This window comes from Dromiciops gliroides, chromosome 2 (genome assembly GCF_019393635.1).
Source record: "Dromiciops gliroides isolate mDroGli1 chromosome 2, mDroGli1.pri, whole genome shotgun sequence".
In the NCBI taxonomy this organism is placed as follows: Eukaryota; Metazoa; Chordata; class Mammalia; order Microbiotheria; family Microbiotheriidae; genus Dromiciops; species Dromiciops gliroides.
This window is the reverse complement of record NC_057862.1, coordinates 461,581,367-461,603,469: the sequence shown is the minus strand read 5'-3', so window position 1 is coordinate 461,603,469 and position 22,103 is coordinate 461,581,367. Positions and strand designations below refer to the sequence as shown.

The following is a 22,103-nucleotide window of genomic DNA, read 5'->3' as shown; positions in this document are numbered from 1 at the left end:
AGCATTTACTGATTCCCAGGGAGAGTAAATGCTTGCAACGAAATTTAATGATCAGCTTTCAGGAGTGTGGTTAGAGCTGTCTCCAAGTCTTAGAGGTCTTCTTTATTTCACAGATGGAAAACAAGCCCAGAGAATTAAAATGACTTGACCAAGGTCAAAAAATTAGTATGTGGCAGAGTTAGTATTAGAATACAGGTCTTTTGAAGAAATCAAAGCTATCTACAATCATATAAAAAATGCTTGAAATAACCATCGATCAGGGAAATGCAAATTGAACCAATTCTGAGGTACCACCTCACACTTATCAGAGTAGCAAATATAACAAAAAAGGAAAATGTTGGATGTTGGAGAGGAAGTGGGAAGACTGGGGTGCTAATTCACTGTTGGTGGAGTTGTGAACTGATCCAACCATTCTGGAGAACAGTTTGGAAAGATACCCAATGTGAGAAAATGGGATTTGGCAGATACTCAAAGGCCCACCTGGAGAATTAATCTAAACTGATTGAATTAAGTGAGAGTGATTGACTTTGCTGATTAGCCTATTTCAAGTTAATTAGATTGCAATCACACCTGGCTAGCCCTTAAGAAGGTATTGTTGGGGGTGGAGTGCTCCATGGGGCGGGGCAGGGGGCGGGGTTGAGGGACGGTTTGAGCATAAAAGGCCAGAGTAGAGGCAGTCTTGGCAGTGGCTTCAGGGATGCCTGATTGGCCACCTTTCCATCAAGCCATCTGTCCTTCACTTGCTCACTCGAACCATCATGAGCACCAAGCAGGTCACGTGCCAGTATTTCATGCATGGTGTGTGTCATGAAGGGAGCCAGTGCTTGTTTTCACACAATTTATCAACAAGCAAGCCATCTACAATCTGCAAGTTCTACCAGAAGGGCTATTGTGCCTATGGATCTCGTTGCAGATACTACCACATGAGGCAGGCATTGACAGCCAGCAGTGGTGCAGCAGAGACTGGGCCCCACAGCCTGCCTTCACTGATTTTCCACAGTCCACACCCTCATCCCGATGTGACTTCATCTATAATGAAAAGTGGCTCACAGGAACCTGGCAATCAAGAGAAGAGAAGGCTGGTGCTTAGAGACCGGAATCTGTGTGGCTTAACTGAAGAAAAGACCAAGCCCTGTGCCATGAATGACCGGGGAGGTTGCAGTGACTCAAACGATAGCATGGAGATGAAGCCTCACTCCTACTTAGAAGCCATCTGGAGTGTCCTGGATGATCGGGGAGCTGGGAGCTCTGACAGTAAGGGGAGGCAGCTGTGCCCCTATGCAGTCACCCGTGAGTGCCACTTTGGTGATGCTTGTGTCTATATCCATGGGGATGTTTGTGAGATCTGTAGGCTGCAAGTCCTGCATCCTTTTGACTCAGAGCAAAGAAAGACTCACCAGAAGCTCTGCATGGCAACCTTTGAACAGGACAGGGAGAAAGCCTTTGCTTTCCAGGCAAGTCAGGAGAAAGTATGTAGCATCTGCATGGAGGTGGTCTATGAGAAACCATCAGCCTCGGAGAGGAGGTTTGGGATCCTCTCCAACTGCAGCCACACATACTGTCTGTCCTGCATCCGACAGTGGAGGGGCACCAAGCAGTTTGAGAATCCCATCATCAAGGCCTGTCCACAATGCCGGGTAATATCTGACTTTGTAATTCCAAGTGTGTATTGGGTTGAAGACCAGAATAAGAAAAATGAACTGATTGAAGCATTTAAGCAGGGAATGGGGAAAAAGGCCTGTAAATACTTTGAGCAAGGCAAGGGGACCTGCCCCTTTGGAGGAAAATGCTTTTATCTCCATGCCTACGCAGATGGGACAAAAGCTGAACCTAGTAGCCTCACAAACAGCTCAGTTCAGAAGGCACCGTAAGGTTCTTCAATTCTGTCTGGCTTTGGAATTTTATTAAGGACAGAGAAAGCCAGACACATCCCAGCTGAGGAAGATGATGTAACTCAACTTGGTGACCTTTTCATGCACCTTTCAGGAGTCTGCCTCATCCTTGAGACTGAACCGAAGCCACCCCCTTGCCACCTCCTACTATACCCTACTACACCCTACTATACCCTAGGGTCTCTGCTGGACCAGGCCTTTGTATTTAGAAAGGGTGTGCTGCAGAGTTTTACATTTGCTGCAACAGTAGTTGATGTGTCACTTGGATTAATTGAGGTTGTGTTAAACCTTTGTCTGATCCAGTCTCCACTATTACAGCAATAGAAACATTGAAGGATATAAAATAAAAAATTAACAGAAAAGAAAGAAGGTATTGTTCTCAGAAGCTAAGGACTTTGAACTCAACTCAAGACCACTTCAAGTCCAGTGAACCAATGAATTTAGATGACTTCTATCAATCAGCCTGAAGCAGTGTGTAAGGACCGCCTCTGCTCCAGACCTATAAAAAGCTTCCACACTCAGTTTTTGAGAGAGTTCATGATTGAAACAGGCTCGTGGCAGAGGACTTGAGGAAGAACCTGACCAGGCTGGAAATCTAGGCTAGATAGGCCTTTTCTTAACTTCCTGAACTCCACCTGAATACCTGGTGTGCTTTAATAAAAGCTTAATACCCAAAGACTGGTGCTAAAGCTTCTAATTTAAGGCAACTACACATTAGATTTTTTAGCCAACATATTTAGATTTTAAACATCACACCAAAGGGCTATACCTTTTGCCTACCTTTTGATCCAGCAATACCACTGCTAGATTTATATCCCAAAGACATCCCCCCAAAAAGGGAAAAGGGCCTGTTTGTAAAAAAAAAAAATCTTTCTAGTAGCTCTTTTTGTGGTAGCTAAGAATTGGGAATCAAAGGAATGATCATCAACTGGGGGATGGCTAAACAAGCTGTGGTATATGATTATAATGGAATATTACTGTGCAGGATGATTTCAGAAAGACCTGGGAAGACTTATATGAAGTGAGGAGAACCAAGGGAACATTGTACACAGAAACAGCAATATTGTTCGACGAAGAATTGTGAATGACTTAACTATTCTCAGCAATGCAATGATCCAAGCCAATCCCAAAGGACTAATGATGAAGTATGCTACCCACCTCCAAAGAAAGAACTGATATTGGTTGGACACAGACTGAAGCATGCTATTTTTCCACCTCATTTCTTTCATTTTTTCTTTTATTCGATTTTTTGGGGGGGGGGAGTGAGGCAACTGGGGTTGCCCAAGGTCTCACAGCTAGTGTCAAGTGTCTGAGGCTGGATTTGAACTCAGGTCCTCCTTACTCCAGAGCTGGTGCTCTATCCACTGTACCACCTAGCTGCCCCTAGGTGCAAAATTACTAATATGGTAATGTTTTACATAACTGCAAACGTGTATCCTATATCTGCTTACTGCCTCAGGGAGAAGGGAGGGGAGGGAGGGGAAGGAAGGATAAAATTTGGAACTCAAAACATTAAATAAAAATGTTTATTATAAAAAAAAAGAATATAGGTCTTTGACTCCCTATTCACTGTTCTTTCATAGTTCTAGAAGACTCCTATAATTTAAATTGTTTCTTTCTTTCTGAGTCTACCTTCTCATTCTTAACCATCTTCTTCTGGGTAATGATGACAACTAGCATGGTAGTCCCTTATTCTTTCCTATCTTATCCCCAATTACCCTGAGAAGTTTTGGCATGATTGGGCACTCTGATGTGAGGCATGTGTACAAAGTGTTCTTAAAAATTTGGGAGTCATCTTATAAGCCACAGAGGTAAGCTTATACTCATGTCTGTCTCCCGTGGGAAGTAATGCACTTGGGACTATTTCTGAAACTCAGCAAATCATCTGTATTGTTTGTTGTATTTTCTCTTTTTCCAAGAACAGGGCTTTGCATGGAGATACTTAATAGTTGCCTAGTGAGTGAGTGAATGAATGAATGAATGAATGAATAAAAGATTTGTTCTCTTACCAATCAGATCCTAGACAGTGCAGGTATGCTGAATTCTGAGCCCCTTGAGGGTAGGTGTGTCTGTGTCTTTCTCTGTATCACAATTCAGTGTCTAGTACATAATAAATAAGTACTTGATAAATGTGTGTTGACTTCTTAGTAATTGTGCTTTTCCAGCCTTGGAAACTTGCGATCAGTGGTGATGATTAGCTTATCTAAAGTGTTTTCTGCTTTTTTGGATGTCTTAACTTATTTTGCATGCCATGTGATTTGTAAGCTGCCTGAAATCCTTTGGGAAGATGGGGTATCAATAAGGGCTTTGCAGTTTTATAACACACAAGTATGTAGGGCTGGGAGGGATTTGAGAGGTCATCTCATCTAATCCCCTAATTTTACAGTTGAGGAATCCCAAGACCTACAGAGGTTAAGTGACTTGCCCAAGGTCACACAGGTAATAAGCAGTAGAGTTTGGGGATGGTGGGTATGAACTCATGTCCTCTAGGAAATATGTATTCTTTTCTTTTCTTTTCTTTTTTATTCTGTATTCTTTTCATTGCACCACTTGCTTCTCATACATTATGCCATTTGATCATTAGAACAATCCTGTGAGGAAGGTAGAGTCTCTGTGTATACATGTACACACATACACACACACACACACATATATATGTGTGTGTGTGTGTGTGTGTGTGTGTGTGTACATGTATATATTTGTCTCCATTTTACAGATGAGGACACAGATTCAGAGAGAGAAAGGAGAGGAGAGAGGGGAGAGAGAGGAGGAGAAAAGGGGAAAAGGAGAGAAATTCGAGAGGGGCATAAGTCAAGTCCAATTTATCCTGCCTATATCTTGTTTGCATATTGTCTGCCCCATTTGCTGTGAGCTCCATGCAGTCTGGAATTGGGTTTTTGTGGTTGTCTTTGTATTCCTAGCACTTAGCACCATTCCTGGCACATGATAAATGCTGGTTGACTTGGTCAATGCGCAGAAGTTTCACAAAGGTAGTTTTCAGTTCCCTGTAGGGAGGGGCTGCTAGTCCGTGGAGAACAGGCTGCTTCCCTCAGGAAGATATTTAAGCAGGGGCTAGATGACTACTTGTGAGGGAGGTGAGAAGAATTCTTGTTTCAGGTTGGGGTTGAACTGGACAATGTCTTCTGTCCCTTCCAGGGCTTGAGATTCTAATTTTATGACTTGTCAAAGGCCACAATGTCAACCAAGTAGCAGAATGCAGCCCAGGGCTACTTCCAAAGCACTAAGAGTAAGGAATCAGCTGGGAATAAGATGGTTTTTTTTTTTTAATTTTCCACAATGGGCCTCCTGTACTGACAGAAGATGACCTCAAAGAAGAGAGAATGCCAAGAAGCTCTTGAGCATACTTGTTGATGACCAGAAGGCATTTTCAGCTCTGTGGAATATGAGGCCATTCTTGATACCTTAAATGATTTTGGAAAGAGCCTAGCACATATCGACTTACTGGAAGGGATCAATAGCAACTATACAACAAAGATTACACTGTTCAGTGACCCATGTCACATCAATATCTGCAAGGGAATGAGACAAGGCGATACAATACCCCTGAAGCTTTTGGCTGGCTTTTGAATCACTCTTTAACAGCTTCAAGTGAGAAAATGGTCTCAGAAAATGGCCAAGGATGATAGAAAACAAATGCATTTGTTCTTTGCTTTTTTGCTGTATGGTACTGGCCAATAAGCTAGGCAAGCATCCTCAGGCCCTGCATCTATCCTTATCAGGGACAGGCTTCTCTTTTAGGGCATCTGATCTTCTGGCCATCATCTGAATCAGGGAGCCTATGGCTGTCTACACCCAACAATAAAGAATGAGCCAACAGCCTCTGGCCTATAATCAAAGCTCTGTCAGTATGTCCGGTTCACTAAGGCCAAAGGTGCTGGTGTGCCAATTTTGGGGACTTTAAACTCAACCCGACTATAGCATCTCCTCTACCTTTCCTACCTTAGCTACTTCCTTTGAAATTCAACTCCCTCTTGCCTGACTCACCTATGACCTTTTGTCTTTATCCTTTCCACACTTCTAGGAGTCAGTGAATGGGGGAAGAACACTGGGATGATAATCAGAACACTTAGTTTCTAATCTTGTTGCTATTACCTACAATTTGTGTGACTGTGAGCATAACAGAAAAGACACTGGATTGAGAGTTGGGAGATCTAGAGTCTATTTCGGATTGTGCTACTAGATCTTAGGCAAGTCACCCCACTTGTGTGAGCCTCAGTTTCCCCATCTGTAAAATGAAGAAAATCAGGCTTGGCTCAGAAGTTAAATGACTTACCCATGGCCACACAGCTAGGAAAAGTGTGAAACAGAGTTCAAACCCAACTGTCCTAAATCCAAATTCAGTGTTCTTTCTGGCTGAGTCCATGGAAAGCTTTATGACATTTGATCCTAAGAGTGGGTAGGACTTTGATAGGCAAGGACAGGGAGAAGGAAGATGTCCAGGAATTGAGAAGGGCATAAAAAAAAAAGGTGGAAATAGGAACAAATGAGGACTAGTGAATAATCCAATTTGCTAGGCACTGTGGTTACATATAAAGCAATAATGGAAGATAAGGCAGAAAAGGTAGGAAAGCACTCAAAAGTCAGGCTGTCTGGAGCTGGAGAGGGAAAGCCCCTCCTTATCCGTCCGAAAGGGCCCCGTAGGGACACACCCTGCTGTGTGCTCTGAAAGTTTCTGAGGGGTTGGCTCAGGGTGTAATTCTTAGGAAAGCACCAGAGCAAAGATCCCAGTATCTGCTGCTGTTCCCCAAGTACATGCCCCATCACACCCATGGTGGTTCCCACCCTAGGCAGCTTTCCCAGGTAAGGGTGCATGGCTTTGGGGGAGCCAGAAACAAGGCTGTGCTTGTGCAGGGATTTCCCTCCCATCCCTCCTCCAAACCCCAGTCTCCCTATGCACAACAGCAGATGGCTCCCAGGTGGCACCCTGTTCACTTTTCTGCTCAGAGGAAGGTAATGGAATATTACTGTGCTAGGATGAAACAACAAATGTAAAGAATTCAAAGAAAGAACCATTAGGTTGTAAGCACCTTGAGGGCAAGGACTGTCTTTTCCCTTTTTTGTATCCTCAACACTTAACACAGTGCCTGGCACACGGTAGGTGCTTAATAAATGTTTATTGAATTGAAGACAGGAACATATGTATGAATGAATCTACCTTTTTTGTGTGTGTTTGTTTTTGGTTTTTGGTGAGGCAATTGGGCTTAAGTAACTTGCCCAAGGTCACACAGCTAGTGTCAAGTGTCTGAGGCTGGATTTGAACTCAGGTCCTCCTGACTCCAGGGCCAGTGCTCTATCCATTGTGCCACCTAGCGGTCCTGATACATATGAATGGATGGAGAAATAAAGACAGCAGAACTAGAACAACATACACAATAACTATAGTAATGTATATAGGGATAAGGACTACCCTATAGTTCACCCCAAGTTGTTTGCGGAACTCAGATCTGACATATGAAAAGCAGAATTGTAATTTTGGTGAACCAGGGAGGAAAAGAGTCAATGGCAGTCACCTGGAACCAGGAGACCTAGAAGGGTTGGCCTGCTGGTATTGGTCTCCAGAATGGGGATGGGGGGGGGTGAAGAAATTGAGGCCTGGAAAAAAATGACAAAAGAGAAACATTAACTCTCATTTCTAAAGCATTTCAAGGCTTATAAAAACATTTGTCCTCATAATAATCCAGTGGAATAGACAAATATTATTCCCATTTCACAGATGAGGATGAGGTAGAGAGGTTCAGTGACTTGCTTAAGATCACAGGGCTAAGAAGGAGCTCAAACACATCTAGAATCCACATTTAAACCCTTCCCCTCCTGTACAACAATGCTTCGTGTAGGCTACAGGGTGTCCCAAAAGTCTTAGTGCAATTTTAATTCCATTTAAAGCTTAAAACTGCCCTAAGACTTTTGAGACACCCTGTATTAAAAAGAGAAATATCAGGGCTGCTCATTCCCCATCTAGGAACTGTTCCTCTCACTGGTCAATTACTGATTCCTAGCCCAAAGGAAATAGGGACCTAAATTAAATTCATGCAGTGGTGAAGTAAAATGCAAAGCAATAAAACAACGCATTAAGCACCTACTATGTGCAGAGCCCTTGGTTGGGTGCTGAAGGATTCAGAAAGATAAATATAACATGGTCCCTTTCCTCAGAGAGCTCAGAGTCTATAGCTTATAGGAGAGACTTGTAATATACACATAATATGCATATAATAATACAAACAACAATTATATATAATTTAGTTAGAACTGTAATAAAATTCCAATGGTGCTCTATCACAGGGTGGATATGACTCTGGCATCTTGAAAGATATGCTAGCAGAACCTGGGCCCTGGTAGGTACAACCAATCTAGACAGGGTTTGCCTACTATGTAGGAGATGGACTGAGTATCTACTATCTAAGGATCAGTTCACCTTAGTGCTATGAGACTCACCATCAGGGAGTAATGATTTTTTTTTGCCACAGCAATTTATAAAGATTATCCAGGGTATGGAACAGTTTTGGTCTGTCAGTCAGTGCAGGAGGCAACACAGATTAAATTATGGATATTTTGAGGTTGGAAGATTTTGAAACAAAGGGTACAAATTATTCTGTGATGTCCAAAGAAGTAAAGATCAATAGTGATGGGAATGCCTTGGAAGGCTTCATGCAGGAGGAGGCACTTGAACTATACCTTTAAAGATGGGCAAAATTCTAAGAGAAGGGATTAAGGCAGGGTTGGCATCACAGACACAGACACAGGCACGGCTGGGGTTGGTAGCAGGTGGTGTCTGATAGGAATAATGTGAGATAAGGCTGAGAGAACAGGGTGGCCACAGAGTGTAAAGGGCTTTGAATGCCAGCTCAGGAGGTAGGACTTTATTTCAGAACCTCAATAATGGAAAATTCCTAAGGGAAGCAAAGGTTTGACAGCCTGGCGATGAATCTGTTCCAGGGAAAAGAGCTGCTGTAAATTTGTCCGGAAAATTTGGTTTTTAAAAAACTGGATGATTCGGACTGACTGGGACTGATCAACAACCTGAAAAAGCCATTTACCTTCAAAGAGAAGGGGCAGATGTCAGTGAGGACAGAAATAGCACCTGGCCAGCCTGGCCAGGAGAGGAGACAGTGCTCCCTCCTTTTGACACTGGTGATGAGTAAGAAAAAGGGAAGAGAAGAAAGGAAAGGAGAGGAAAAGATAGCAGAAACTTTCTCTTTTAGTTTCCTAGAATTGCATGGTATAAAGATTCGATCTGAGGCCACAGGACCAGAGCTCCAGCAGAAGGTAAGCTCCTTGAAGGCAGGGAGCACTTTGTTTTTGTCTGTGCCTTGAGTCTATAGCACACAGCATGTGCTTAATAAATGTTTATTGGATTAAAGTTCAAATTCTGGCTCTTTTGCTTATAACCCATGGGACCTCAGGCAAGTCATTTTAACTTTTGGAGCTTCCATTTCCTCATTTCTAAAACAAGGCTGAGGAACAGCAGAAGATCTTTAAGGTCCCTTCCACCTCTCAATGAATGATGGATGAGAGACAGAGTCCTGGACTGGGATCAGGAGAGTTAGATTTAAGTCCTGGTGGTGCCACAGACATGTTAGATCACCTTGGTCAAGTCACTTCCCTTCCTCTGTGCCTCAGTTTCCTCATCCACAAAAAGAGAAATGTGGGTTCTGAACTCAATGATTTCTAAGTGCTGAAATTCTGTTTCTATGGACTGAAGGAGTGGTTTCTTCTATTTCATCCCATACTTTCCTATGCTTAAGTTGGTTTTTTTGTTTATTTTTTATAATATCTTTTGATGTCAAGACTTTTGGTCTTAACCACTCTATTTACAAGACTACAAAAATAGGCCTTAAGCCAATGCCTAGAGCTTGATTCAAGGGGAGTGTCAGGCAGCTAGTCAACCTTCTTCAGGAACAACTGTCATAATCTATTGGGGTGCATGTATATGTGTGTGAGAGAGGGGGGAGGAGAGGGAGGGGAGAGAGAGAGGAAGAAGGAGGAGGAGGAGAAGGAGTTGAGGAAAGAGGAGAAGGAAGAATGTGAGGAAGGCATACAAAAAAGGAGAAGAGGAGGAAAGAAGAGGGGGAAAGAGGAGGAATGAAAGCAAAGACAGAGGAAGGGAGAATATAAATAGGGTAAAAGAGAAAAGGAAGGGAAGAGATGAAAGGAGAGGAAAATGAAGGAGAAGGAGATGAGGAAGAGGAGAGAGGGAAGGAGAAGAGAATGGAAAAAAGAAGTGAGAAAAGAAAAGAGAGAGGCAACGAAGGAAGGGGAGGGAAGGGAAAGGTTGAAGAGCCAAGAGGAGAGAGCAGGGAGAGAGGAAGACAAAAGCAATGAAAGAGAGAGAGAAGTAAAAGGAGAGAGGAGAAGAGTGGGAGAGGAAGGGGGAGAGGAGGAAGGGAAGGAAAAGAGAGAAGGAGGAAGGAGAGGGTAGAGAAGGGGAAGGAGGAGAGACTGGGACTGACAGGCAGAAGGGTTTGGGGGAAAGAAAGGGGGAGGTGAGAGTTCAGGGCCTGCATTGTTTGCTCTCCTCGCAGCTCCACAGCTCCATAAGCCAGGCATGTGGCTGATGGAGAGAACACCTCTACCCAGTGTGTATTAATCAGCTGGTTATAAAACTGTTAGTGAATTTCCTAGGACTCTCCAGCTCCATTTCCTTCACTGTCCCTCCCCTCTCCTCCCTCAGTTCTAAGGAGGTTGCACAGAGCAGAAAAGGGAGCCCTATACTAGGAGTTAGATGTGTGTTCTAGCAATCTTGGAGAAGTCACAACATCCTTCTGAGTCCCATTTCTGAAGTTTGTAGGGTTAGGGATTTAGACTAGATGATCTCTCTAACCCCTGCAAGGACTAACAGTCTAAGTTCTAATATCTTTTAACCTCTGACACTCTGAACCCGTGACTGTTATTTATCACAATTTGTTATTATTCAGTAGTTTCAGCTGGGTCCAACTCTCTTCACGGTCCAATTTGGGGTTTTCTTGGCAAAGATACTGGAATGGTTTGTCATTTCCTTCTCCAGCTCATTTTACAGATAAGGAACTGACACAAACAGGGTTAAGTGACTTGCCCAGGATCACACAGTTTTGAAGTGTCTGAGGTTAGATTTGAACTCACAAAAATAAGTTTCCCTGATACCAGGCCTGGCACTCTATCCACTATGTCATCTAACTGCCTATTAATCACAGTAGCTGACATTTATGTAGTGTTTTAATCTTTGACACCCATGGTACTTGGTATATTAAATCTTATTTGACCTTCATAACCTTAGAGTTCAGTAGGGCAGGTAGTCATTCTCCTGATTTTATAAATCAGGAAACTGAGGCAAAGAAAGGTTAAGTGACTTGACTAAGATAATATACTTAATAAAAAGGGGGGAGTGAGAGGGAGAGGAGGAAGGGAGGAAGGGAGAGAGGGGGAGAGAGGGAGAGGGAGAGAGAGAGAGAGGGAGAGAGAGAGAGATTGTAAAAAGAGAGAAATTCAGTAAGGCAAGGGTATGGTTATTTACACCTAAGCCTAGAGCTTGATGGAAGAAATTTTCAGCATTACAGAGTCAGTAGCTTCAATGAACTCAGAAACAACAATTGTTCATTTAATAACCCTTTTCAGTTTAATAGCATTTACAGCTGCTAGGATAGAAAATGTGTTGGAATAGACTTTGGAGAAACCCAGAGCATACACTCATCAGCACCACACATGTGCATGAGCAACTGTAGACACACACACACACACACACACACACACACACACACACACACACACACACAGCACAAGTCAAGCCAAGTCAAGCATCATTAACATGTCAGCCAGCCAGCAGGGTGGTCACTGATGCTGGCTCCTCATTGAGAGAGACCTGTTTGATCCTGCGAAGCAGAGGTATGCTCAGAGTCCTTAGGGTGAACACTGGCATCCGTCCACCTCTTCTCCATGGCAACCTCATCTTGCTTAATATCTGTTTGTAAGTTTAAAAGCTTTGGGGCTTACGAGATATCTCGCTTTAATTCATGCAGATCAACTGTTCACCATTTAATACACCCACTGTTATGTGAGTCAGCGAGGCACAAAATTGGCGTCTGCTACATAAAAAAAAAAAAAAAGTTTGACTCCATGGCAGGGATTGGAAGTGGAGGGGGGGGGGAAGAGATGAAGAGCATGAAAAATTCAACAACCAGTAATTGAATTACAGTTGTTGACTGCTTTAGAACTGCTTAAAATGGTATATTAATCCCAGAGATATATTACAGACAATGCATTCCAAATCATATACACAGATAAAACGTGGGATGAAAAGCAAAAAGCAGCATTTTCACCGTGTATACAATCCCCCAGACAGTCCTTAAATCACTGGTGAGTCAAGGGACTACAATACAGGTGAGAGAGGTACAAGACAAACTTGATCATGGGTTGCCACAGGGCATTCCCTAATGACCAGTCACATGAATTGTAAAAAGCCTAAGAATTTCATCTGCTAGGACTCTAAACCTACACAGTCAAGTCAATCAATTCAATACAACAAATATTTATTTTCTGTATATGCTCTAACATATCAGTGAGACTGCAGATCCATGGAAATTTCCCATCCCTTGCTTTCATCATAATGCAATGCAGGTGCTACCTTTTATGTAAGACCTTCTCAGATCCCTGGTTGTTAGCACTATCTCCCTTTTGATATTGCTTTTTATTTGCTCTTCCCATGTCCGAAAATTGATGTCTTCTGCATTTTTGTGTCCATCACCCCTCTGATGGGAGGTGAGGCAACATGCTTCATCATAGGTCCTCTAGAAAGATGGTTGGTCATTGAATTAATATGAATTCTTACATCTTTTAAAGTTGTTTTTATTCACAATGTTGCTGACTTTGTAGAGATTGTTCTCCCAGTTTTCCTCACTTCATTTTGTGACATGTCATACCACCCAGGATTCTCTGAAATTGGCTCTCCTGTCATTTCTGATTGACTCAACAATATTCCATTACATCAATATATCACTGTCTGCTCATCCATTCTGCAACTGCTTAATAGGAAATCTAAGGCATCCCCCAAATTCTAGTTCTTTTCTTTTCTCTTCTCCTTATGAGTATTTAAAGCCATTTCAGGAATTAGGAAATTTGTTTTGCTTGTGATTACTTCCTCTCTGGCATTATCTTTCCTCTTGCTTTCCTCCCAACTTCCCTCCTCACCATCCCATCCTCAAATTCTTCCTTGTTGAGATTGCTACATTTCTACACCATCCTCTGTGCTCAAGCATCTTTCATTTGTTTCCATTGAAATTGAGGTTCCTTTGCTGTCTGCCCCCTTACCCCTTCCTCCATATGTATATACCATTCTCACATATCCACATTATAAGAAATAGCAAATTTATCTGCTTCTTTCTCTTTTCTGCACTAGTGTCTTCTTTTTACTCTCCCTTCTCATTTGCCCTCTTAGAACCCTCAGAACAGAGTCTATCCATGCTCAGGTCCTCTAGTTTTCTTATTTAACTCCCTCAATATCTTTGAAGATATTAAGATTCTGGGGGAAAAAAACCCACTTGTTTCTTCTCCCCCATTAGAATGTTAGGACTATATCATCACACAGCTCCTTCCAATTGCTCACATGAATTTACCTTTCTATGATTCTTCATGCTCTTGTGACTGACTGTATGCTAACGTTCCTATTCCACTGTGGTCTTTTCATTAGAATTACTTGAAAACACCTCAATCCTTATAAAATTCAATTTTTCCCCTCTGTAGGATTACAGTTTTGTATGGCAAGTTATTCTTGTTTGTAAACCTAAATCTTTTGGCATATTATATTCCAAGTTCCCTTATTTATTGTAAGGCCAGTTATTCCTATTCGTAAACCTAAATCTTTTGTCTTTTGGCATGTTACTGTACTTCAAGCTCTCCTCTTAATTATAGTAGAGGGTGGTAGGCCTTGCGTGAGCTTGACTATGGTTCCTTCATACTTAAACTTGCTTCTTTCTGCATGCTTGAAGTATTTTTTCTTTGACTTAGAAACTCTGCATTTTGATTGTGCAAAAATGGGATCTTTTTCTTTTTTTTTTCCAGGATGTAATGGGTCTATTCTTTCTTTCTCCCTTTTGTTCTCTGGTTCTAAGAGATATGAGCAGCTTTCACTTATGTTTCTTGAAATATAGTGTCTAGGCTTGAAAAAAAAATCATGGTTTTCAGGGAGTCCAAGGATGCTTAAATTATCTTTCCATCCCTTGTTTTCCAGGTCTGTTTTAAAATATCAGGTATCTTACATTTTTTCAGTCTTTTGTTTTAATACTTCTTGCTTTCTCATGGAAGCACTGGTTTCTGTTTTGTTTATTCTAGTTTCCAGGAAGCCTATTTCTCAGGTAACATTCACCAGTTTTCTCTGCTAGCCATTTATTTTCTATTCAATTCTTTGAGAGACTGTATTTCATTTTTATATCTTACTTCTTTTTTTAGGTATTCAATGGAATCCTTGTGGAAAACCCATAAGTCTCCACTTGTACTTGTTACAGTTACTTTCTCTTCATTTTTGGAGATATTTAGATTTGGGGTCATTTTTTATACCATTAAATATTTTCTTGGATTTGCCATCTCTCCAGCTTTAATTCCTCAAATGAAGTTTGTGCCAAGCCCTGGCTCCCCTCCTTGTTTTACTTTTGGGGTTAGGTTGTTGGCCCTTCTTGGTCTCATTTTAAGTCACCTGGGTAGTTGGGCTTGCCTCCACCTCCTAGGGTCTTGTTTATTTCTCCTCATACATGATATTCCTTCCATCTCTCTATGCTTTGCAAAGGCTAAATCTCATTCCTTCTGATCTCTGCCTCTTAGACTCCCAAACTTCCTTCAAGGTTCAGATCAAAAATCACCTTCTGCATGAAGCCATTCCTAACCCCCCTTCCCCAGTTGCTAGTACCTTCTCCACCCAAAAAATATCTTGTAGCTGTTTTGTATATGGCTATAGATGAATATACTGACTCTCCTCACTGGACCATAAGCCACTCAAGCACAAGGACTATTTTAATTTGATTATTCTATCAGGGCCTATATGAGTGACCAGCACATAGTAGGTGCTTAACAAATGATTGTGGATTGATTAATTTTCACTTAGTATTTGTGAGACACAGAGAATGCAAGTGAGTGGGTGAAAGGTCTCTAAAATGGGTGAACTAGATGATATCAAAGGTCCCTTATGCCTATAACAATCCATGTCTAAGATTATATGGTTAGTTCAAGTGAAGAAACAAATACTCACATTTATATAGTGCTTCAGTGTTCACAAACCTAACCTAAATCAAATTTGAGTCTTCCAGTAGATTAGAGGAAGAAGTATTATTTCATTAAATAAAATTTTATCTAGCATTTACTATATGCTAGTCCCTGCTGGAGGGATAGAAAATTCAGCATCAATTCAACTATTTATAACCACCTCTTATGAGAAAAGCAGTGTCCTGCTATCTGTTAAGGACACAGAGACAACAGGAAACAGGGTCTGACTTCAATGAGTTTATGTTCTAGAAGAGGGACATAACTTGCTCTTATAGAATTGAATACAAAGTTAGGCAAAATAATGCAGAGTAATTTCAAGTGGGTGAGAGCCTTCAGTGGAGAGGACATGATCAAGAAAAGCCTAGAGCAAGAGGAGGAACCCGAGCAGAGCTTTGAAGCACATTCAGAATACAATGTCAAGAGAAAGTTCATTCTCAAACTGGGCACAGAGATGGGAGATGTAGACGTAGAAGACAGAATTCTTGGAGGGCAGATAAAATATTAACAAATGAGTGCTATTATTTCATTTTTGTAACCCCAGTGCCTAGCCTAGGGACCCAGCACATAAGGATGGACTTTCCGACACATCAAAGGATCCATGCTTATTCTCAGTTCAAGCATCATGTTCTGTCCAAACTTCTAGCTGCCGGAGCCCTTCTTTCCCTCATCACCTTCCAGCTATTTGTAGAGATCTTGTCCATACGCACATGTGTTCCTGCTGTCTCCCCTTATGTAATGTAAGTTCTTTGATAACAGGGAGTGTTTTGCTTCTGTCTTTGCATCTCCATTGCCCTAGTAAGGTCTCCTAGCACATAATAGGTGCTTAATGGTGCTTGTTGATCGATTACTGGGTACTGAATAAATAAATAGTTGTTGAAATGAAATTAATTCTCTCCTCCAAGCTAGTACTGCACAGGACCACTGCTGTGTATGTACATTCAATCATTGCTGGCAACAGAGCAGAAGAGGGAGAAATTACTTCCATTGGAGAGAGGCAGGTAGGGAAGGCTCCATGGAAGAGGCAGGAGGGATGGGCTTTGAAGGATGAAGAGAAATCATGTCCGACTAGTCAATCATTTAGTCACTGTGAGCAACATTTCCTTTTCTCAGAGTTATTCAAGAATACGGTCTCTGGGCCAGGCAGACAGAAGGTAAAAATGTACAAAATCCATGAATGATTGATGACAGATTAGGTAGGAGATAGCCTACTAGTTATACCGTGCTTTGAGAACATTTACATTTTTGTGCCTCCTTATAACAATCATAGCTCACATTTACCAGCGTAAAGCAGTTTGAAAGGCCAAAAAATAGGGGCAGCTAGGTGGCGCAGTGGATAGAGCACTGGCCCTGGATTCAGGAGGACCTGAGTTCAAATCCAGCCTCAGACACTTGACACTTACTAGCTGTTTGATCCTGGGCTAGTCACTTAACCCTCACTGCCCTGCAAAAAACCAAACCAAACCAAAAACAACCCACCCTCATTGCCCTGCAGAAGAAGAAGAAGAAGAAGAAGAAGAAGAAGAAGAAGAAGAAGAAGAAGAAGAAGAAGAAGAAGAAGAAGAAGAAGAAGAAAATGAAAGGGCAAAAAAATTGTAATGGTTTGCAAGGTAGCAGAATTTCCTCTAAGTGGTATTTGGTAGCACAGCAGTAGGAGCATTGAAGGCTGATGGCAGTGATAATTGGCAGCTGGGGTTTGGAAAGAAGAAAAGGTAAGGGCAAAAAGGAGCAAGAGACATGAGGGTAGATGATCATACAAAGTTGAACTGGTTAACCGGTGCCAAGATTTCCAAGGGAGGAAAGTAAGGGGGGTGGGGCAGGCAGACTAGGAAAGCTAGAAGGGGGAGAGAATGACTGGAGGTCATGGTGAAGATGAGGAGCAGATTTAGGATGGGGGAGGAACAGGGGAAAAGGCAGAGGCTTTCTCTGTGCCGGACACAGGAGATACAAAGACAAAAGAAAAATAATCCCTGACCTCAGGGAGCTTACATTTTATTGGGGGAAGGAATAGGGGAGAATAACATGAAGTCACATAAATAAATACAAAATCTATGGGAAAAATTTAGGGAGAGGGGCCTCCCAACCAAGTCAATTAAGATAGACCTCCTTCTATCTTAGGAGTTGGCACTTGAGCTGAGCTTGGAAGGAAACTATGGATTCTGTAAGGTGGAGGTGGGGAGGGAAGCACACTCTCTAGATATGGAGAACAGCCTGTGGAAAATCACAGAGATGAGAACCGGAGTGCCTTGCTTGTCCTGGGAGAGCAAGCATGCGTGCCTACAGAGTGCATAGTGAAAGCTGTTTGTTGTTGTTCATCCTCTGTTCTCAGAGGACCAATGACATCATGAGGGTGATGTCTTGACTTGTGAGTGAATTGGATTTAAGTGAGCAAAGTCATCAGCCTCACTCTCTCCTTCAGTCATGGGAGTCCAGTGGCAAGACAAGTCAAGATGACTGCCGATGGCCCCTGAGCGATTTGTGAAAAGCAAGAAGGCAGAACATTTGTGGTTGATAAGATGGCCACACCTCTGTGTGTGGCTGAGGTGGAGTATATAGGAGCTAAGGAGGTGGATGAATTGGGAAGCAGGAGTGTTTGAGGGAACATTACCACATATACTGGGGTCCTCCAGGGGAAGAGTAGGGGTTGGATAAAGTGGAAGAGCCAGGTAAGGAATTTCTTAAGAAAAGTGAGAAAATGACTTGGGGCAGGTAGATAAGAGAAAGCAAGATCTGAAGAGAATCATATATCTGGGTGGAATGAACATTGAAGAGTGTGTAGTCTTTAGGGGCAGTGGGGTGGCACAATGGATAGATTGCCAGGCCTGGAGTCAGGAAGACTCATCTTCCTGAGTTCAAATCTGGCCTCAGACACTTACTAGCTGTGTGACCCTGGGCAAGTCACCTAATCCTGTTTGCCTCTGTTTCCTCATCTGGAAAATGAGCTGGAGAAGGAAATGACAAACCACTCTGGTATCTCTGCCAGGAAAACAGCAAATGGAGTCATGAAGAGTCAGACATGAAGGACCAACAACAAAAGTCTCCTTTATGGACCCAATTAGCTAATCAATAAGAATTTATTAAGTACTGATTATGTGATAGCCATTGGACATACAAGACAAAAAAATGAAACTTTCCCTTCCTTGAAGGAGCAGGGTGTGTGGGGGGGGGCGGGTGGTGGTGAGGTGAAATTAGAAGAGGTGCATTCCATGCTGAAGAGAGTAGCCAAGGCTACAGTATTTTGCTTTTTTCCCCCCTTAGGGTTGAGGGGGGAGATTAAATCCATGATTTCAAGGAGACAGAAGATAGAAAGCCCCTGGAAGGAAGAGGTCTAATATGAAGTAGTTTTAAAACAAGAAAACAGGGTGTTAGAGGGCACAATGGTAGGAAAATGTAGAACAGGATAGTGATACAGGAGAGGTGAGGCTGAGGGAGTGGGGGAAAGGTAGCAATGGAAGGAACATTTTACCTAAGCAGCCTTTGACTCCAGATTCAGAGAGAAGAAGAAAGTTTGTGGGCCATGGGAAAGTGAGTTGTCACATATTTCCCAATAAAAGCCTGAGCTGTGCCTGGAGGCCCCAACTATGATGCTGGCTTTATTGGCAGGGAAGAAAGGGAGTATTTTCTCCCCAGGCAAGGTGGAAGGCACCAAGGCCAGATAGCTAGGGAATGGTAAGGCAATGGTTGGATGTCCAGAGGTCTGACGTCTGGGCCTTCTCTAGCTGTTAACATATTCTCAACCCCCTCAGCAAGGAAACCTCTGGCCTGGTGCAGGCCCTAGCTCTGATGATGATTAAATTATCATCTCCTGAGCTGGAAAGGTGGTGCTGAGTTTCAGTCTTTGAGTCTGGGCAAATAGGGGAGACCATGTGTCCAACTGGTTAGAGGGTGGTGCAGAAGGCTAGAAGGTAAAAAGGAGCAAGAGGCCTGGGATTAAGGTCTCTGATGGCTCTGGGGTGGAATCCTTCTGACTCCACATTCAGTGTCTTGGCCCCCTACCACACTTTTCCTGGACAACAAAGGTCAAGAATGCTAAATTTCTGCTCATGGTGTCTTGTCGACAAATGCAAAATTGGTTAAAAGTTTGTCTATAGGGGTAGCTAGGTGGCACAGTGGATAAAGCACTGGCCTTGGATTCAGGAGGACCTGAGTTCAAATTCAGACTCAGACACTTGACACTTACTAGCTGTATGACCCTGGGCAAGTCACTTAACCCTCATTGCCCTACTTAAAAAAAAAAGTTTGCCTATAACCACTAAAATGAGATTTATTTTGAAAAGAAAATATAATTTTAAAAAATGCCTTGATGGAAAAAGTTAGACTCTTGGATAGTTAAGGAAAGCGGTGGACTTGGAACAGCTATGCTCCAAGTCTAGACTGGGGAAGCTCCTTCCTGTCTTAGGGATCCCACTCAGAACCCGAGGTGACAATAAGCAGGAACTAGGGGTCATAGGATCTCAGGGGAAGGGGACAAGCATTTATTTAGTGCCCGTTACTAAGTCTAAGTCCATATTTGAATTCAGGCCTTCCTGATTCCACATCAAGTCCTCTATATACTGTTGCCACCTAGCTATCTTAGAACTTAAAGGGACATTAAAGACCATTTAGCTCCACCCTTTCACTTTACAGTTGAGGAAGTGAGACCCAAAGAGGTTACATAGCCAGTAATTATGTCTTCTTGACTTGGAGAGATCAATCAAAAAACATTATTAATAAATATTCCAGGTCACCTGGGAAGCAAAGGTCCTAAAGAGGTTACTCTTTTGCATTTATTTCTTCTTAAAGAGGCAGACAATTGGAAGACAATTCCATGTCCTTGATATGGTGGGATGCCATTGCAGAATCCCTGAGTTGTTCTTCTTTTGGAAAAACTGGTCTGTGGAGCCCACCCAGTCACTGCTGCTTCCCAGGGCTCCTACCGTGTGTTATTAATTGCTGCTGTGTGTGTAGTAAAGCCTGCTGTTTATCACAATTATCCTAAGTGGTGATTCCTGCTGTATTTTGAGAACCAAACAACATGTTGTTGAATGACTGTTTGGCAAATAATACAATATGTTAGCACTGGGGAGTGGGAGCACTCACTGTGGCTCTCTCTATAGGGTTTGGAATCTTCACATCAATCAGGCAGCAAAATCAACGGAAAGACTTGCAGATGGAACACTCAGAGTCAGAAGGCTTGAAGTAAACCCAGGATTTATGTATGTATGTATGTATGTATGTATGTATGAATGAATGAATGAATGAATGAATGAATGAATGAATGAAAGAAAAAACATCTTCTTAAGTGCCCTGATATATGGTAAGTGCTGGGAATACAAAAACAAAAGTAAAGATAGCATCACCTTTGAGGAGTTTATGCTAATAGAGGGAGACAACTCATACTAAGGAATGGTGGCCACGTAGAAGAATTCTGGTTTGGAGAGTTACAGGAAGACCAGTAGATTGACTGGGCTGACATATATTACCCAGTAGCAGTGGCAGCAATAATTTGATTCTAGTTTCAGAACTAGAAAGGGGGAAGAATATAGATGGTACATGTAGTGACAAAGTTGCTGAAGATGGCCAAGGAGTAAAATGAGACGTGGTTAGAGCTTCCCTAGTGACCCAGGGGAGGCGCTCGCCACTCACCAATGTATGCCTGAAAAATGACAGTCTAGTGGCATCTATCATACCTGTGAAATATGGGCATCACTTGCTATTCCATGGGCAATGGGCCAGGAACCATCTCCAGCCACAGAATAATAAGGCACTGAAGAGTCTATGCAACCTGAGACTCAAGACTGTGTGGAGCAGAGTACTGGTCCTACTTGATGGGTTAACTTCTGAATAGTCCTCATACTCTGCCATCTTGGAACAAGGCTTTGGAGCGGAAGACCAAGTATGTGTCCAGCTCAATCTGTGGAGGCACAGTCATAAGAACAATCCCTTCTACCTCCTAGGAACTCAGATTCCTCAGGGATCCTGAGCCTTAGGGAGTCAAATACACTGGAGGGTCTTGGAGAATGGGAACTACATATATATTCTATTCCCTTGGGATGAGTGATGGAGCTGTTAACATATATGGTTTTCTATTTGTACAAAAATATTTATAGCAGCTCTTTTTATGGTGGCTAAGAATTGGAAATCGAAGGGATGCCTTTTTAATTGGGGAATGGCTAAACAAGCTATGGTATATGATTGAAATGGAATATTATTTTGCCATAAGAAATAAGCAGGATGATTTCAGAAAAACCTGGAAAGACATATGAACTGATGTATAGTGAAGTGAACAGAACCAGAGAACATTGTACATAGTAATAGCAATATTGTTTGATGAAGAACTGTGGAAGACTGAACTGTTCTCAGCAATACAATGATCCAAGAAAATTCTAAAGGACTAATGATGAAGCATATTATCTACTTCCAGAGAAAGAACTTATAGTGACTGAATGCAGATTGAACCATGCCATTTTAACTTTCTTTAATTTTTCCTTTTATTTGAGTATTCTTATACAAAATGAGTAATATGGAAATATTGTACATAATTGCACATGTATAACTTATACCTGATTGATTGCTTTTTGTTTTAGGGAGGGGAGAGGGGCAAAGGCAGGAGGGAGAGATGGAATTTGGAACTCAAAACTTTAAATAAAAATGTTCAAAATTTTTAAAAATGAAAGCATTAGACTTGATGGCCTTTAACGTTTTTCATTATTAAGTCTATGATGCCTTGGTCCCTCTTGTTTTGAATGACAAACTAGAGAAACTGATGACCAACTTCTCCATGTCCCAGCCAAAGACTTGCAAACTCCCACCTCCTAGGAATACCCTTGATTCTTGTGATTCGCATGGCTTTCTAGAAAAAGTGAAAATCCTTTTCCTCTATTCTCTCTCTCTAAACTTTCATCTCCATCCAATCAGCCTTAACGTTCCATAGACCTAGTCTTTCTCTGCCCATTTTTGGGCCCTCTAGAACCCTTATTCTACTATTAACAG

General features: G+C 42.2%; 1 protein-coding gene across 1 annotated transcript in view; it reads left to right on the top strand.

Moving 5' to 3' along the window:
* Positions 1-758: 758 nt before the first annotated feature.
* The window catches only part of LOC122739128 (probable E3 ubiquitin-protein ligase makorin-2), a 33,011-nt gene continuing 11,666 nt past the window's right edge, over positions 759-22,103 (top strand). Inside the window, 4 exon segments of the mRNA XM_043980969.1 lie at positions 759-784; positions 914-1,833; positions 1,836-1,921; positions 1,923-2,138. Coding sequence (XP_043836904.1) covers positions 759-784; positions 914-1,833; positions 1,836-1,921; positions 1,923-2,138 — 1,248 coding nt within the window.